The sequence below is a fragment of the Stegastes partitus genome, unplaced genomic scaffold (assembly GCF_000690725.1).
Source record: "Stegastes partitus isolate 25-593 unplaced genomic scaffold, Stegastes_partitus-1.0.2 Scaffold629, whole genome shotgun sequence".
NCBI classification, from domain to species: Eukaryota; Metazoa; Chordata; class Actinopteri; family Pomacentridae; genus Stegastes; species Stegastes partitus.
This window is the reverse complement of record NW_007578360.1, coordinates 1-2,660: the sequence shown is the minus strand read 5'-3', so window position 1 is coordinate 2,660 and position 2,660 is coordinate 1. Positions and strand designations below refer to the sequence as shown.

General features: G+C 47.3%; 1 protein-coding gene across 1 annotated transcript; it reads right to left on the bottom strand.

The window, feature by feature from the left end:
* Positions 1–765: 765 nt before the first annotated feature.
* Positions 766–2,509, bottom strand: slc35d3 (solute carrier family 35 member D3; the record flags this gene model as incomplete). The annotated part of the gene is made up of 2 exons (XM_008289667.1): positions 766–2,226; positions 2,352–2,509. Coding segments are annotated over 2 exons (902 nt in total), but the record flags the coding sequence as incomplete, so codon positions are not given.
* Positions 2,510–2,660: the final 151 nt, after the last annotated feature.

Genomic DNA, 2,660 nt, shown 5'->3' with positions numbered 1-2,660 from the left:
TACACAGCTGTACTGTGGCTAGCTAGCATGCTCCAGGCTGGCTGAGATGTTATCAGGTAATCTCACCAACTATACGACTGTTAGCGTAATAGCTGGCGGGAGTTAAAGATAGTATTCAGATACTATTTTGAGTGATGCTGCACTTTACAATTACTAAGTAAGAGGATGTGAGTATAATCAGGGAACTGTTTTGAAGTTTTTTTTCTATGTATTTTGTTGTATTGTTATTTGACCCCCATGAGCTTTGTCCTTAATAAAGTGTAAATTGACCTGTAATAAAATGGCGCAATCTTCACGATCCTTGTTTTTGTCCCGCCAGCATTCCAAACCTAAAAACCATTAAAAGCGGTAAGCATGGTTTAAAAAACCTTAAAGGACAGGAAATACTCACATCTGAAAAGCTGAAAAATTACTTAAACAGTTATTAAAATGGTTGCTAGTTAATTTTCTGTCAGTTAAATTAATTGGTTTGGTACATTACATACTGTTGGGTACAACATATGTTTCGTAAACGCTCCATGTAATGCAATAAAATGATTGGTAAAGTAACTAAAGCTGCCAAATAAATTTAGTTCAGTTAAAAAAAAAAAAGATCCTCTGAATTGTTGTGGAGTAGAAGCTCAAAATGTCATAAATCTGTACCTCAGTTTCATCAGTTGTTGAGTAAACGTGCTTGGTTGCATTCCACCACTCACTGCAGTGTTGGATGGAAAAGTTCAATGACCTCACAGATGTTTGAGCAGAAAATGACACTGAAGTCCAACGTGATGCCGCATTATTATTATTCTTTTTCCATCAGAACGGGGCTGACACAGAAACACAGAACTCGTTTAGAGAGTCAAACATACAAACCCAGAGTGAACACAGCCATCAACTAGTTACTTGCACACCCACAGCCAGTTAGAATCCACCCAGGTGGTAAAACACAAAACACAAACGTTCAGGTGTCTTCAGCTCTTCCCTGATTGGAGATGATATTTGAGTTTGCACAAGATGCGCTCTTTTTCTACAAGACCTGCTTTAGTTTGGCTAGCTGGCTAATCAGCGGGGACGCAAACCGAATCATGCTCGCCGTGGCCTGCCTGGTCCCCGCTGCACGCCGCAGAGCTGAAGGAGACGAGAGGCAGAATTAATCACTGACAGGCAGCTTCTCCCAAAACTCTTCATCCACTTCTCTCCACCGGGAACCTCTTTTCTCTCTCATCATAAACAAAGGAAATGACTTTCTGCTTCTTGCTTTTTACTGCCGGTTCTTCAGTCCTGGACGATGATATTGAGCTTTTAGCACAAAAGCTTTCATTGAGGTATCACAGCAACAGCATGACCAACAAGCATTTGTTAAGCACTGCTGAAGCTAATAAAAGAGGTTCCCGGTGGACAAACAGTGGAGGTTCAGTCTGTCATTTTCTTCTCTGCTGGTTTCTTCAGCAGACTTTATTTCCTGTGTTCTTCTCTAGAGTCTGTCGAGGTCTCTGTCCCGCCCTACGGACTCTGCTGCTCCATGTTATCGATCAAAGGTTCTTTCTTCATGAACTGCAGGTGCCTGATGGACCTCCACACCCCGACATAGCTGTCACTGATCGACTGACCAGGGGTGGTGCTCTCCTTGTGGAGGTGCTCCCGCTGCATCTCCAGCACCTCTTGTTCCGTCATGACACGAGAATTCGCGCCTCCGTCTCCGCCTGTTTGCCCACCGTCTCCCGCCCACACCTCTCCGTTAGTCAAATGTGCCGTCGGAGCCTCCGCCTTCCCGTCACTGCTCAACACTCCTTCTACCTCAGATTGTCCCGGATCAAATCCGTCGGCAGGCCCGCTGCCGTTCAGCGGTGGCTTCTCTTGGTAAGGCTCCCCGGGCAGCGTGGCATCCTTCCCCGCCTCCTCGAGATCCTCGTACAAGCTCTTCTTCTTTGTCTCAAAGTATTTCACCACACAGTAGGTGATGGAGCCGACGGTGTTCACCACCACGCCGCCGATGAACAGCCCGGTTGGCGCGACATCGCTGAACGCCAGCATGCCGACGGTGATGGTGGCGATGCTCTTGACCACGCCGACGAAGCTGGTGGTGACGGCTGAGTTGATGTAGGTGCAGTGCAGCGTGGTGAAGTTCATGGCGCAGCCGATGAAGATGCAGAAGGTGAAGATGACGGTGATGTGAGGGTCATTCCAGCCCTCGTACGACCACATGTTGACTGCGTCCATGGAGATGACGGAGCACACCAGCAGCACCTGACAACAGAAGATGACCAGAACAGACAATGAGAGAATAACCACAGATAATAAACAAAGGACAGCAGAAGAGGTAGTAGTGGGAGGTAAACGAACACCGCAAAGACAAAAGGGAGAGTCCATACCGGTGTGGCCATGATGGCGATGGCATACTGCGCAGTGAGCGGCCCGTACTCGCTGTCCAGACTGGTTTTCTGGATCAGAACCAGGTAGGAGGCGTGGATGATTACAGCCAAGACGCCAGTGACGTAACCGAAGGGGTCACCAGTGAGATCACCAGCACCTGGAGACAAAGTGAAAAAATGTCAATCATGGATTTCTTTATTAGGGTCCGAGCACTAACAGTGCAAGGACCCTTTTGAAACCCTTGTGATTATTAGGGTCCGAGCACCCAAAAGGGTGCGAAGACCCTATTGGAACTGCTCGGATTATTA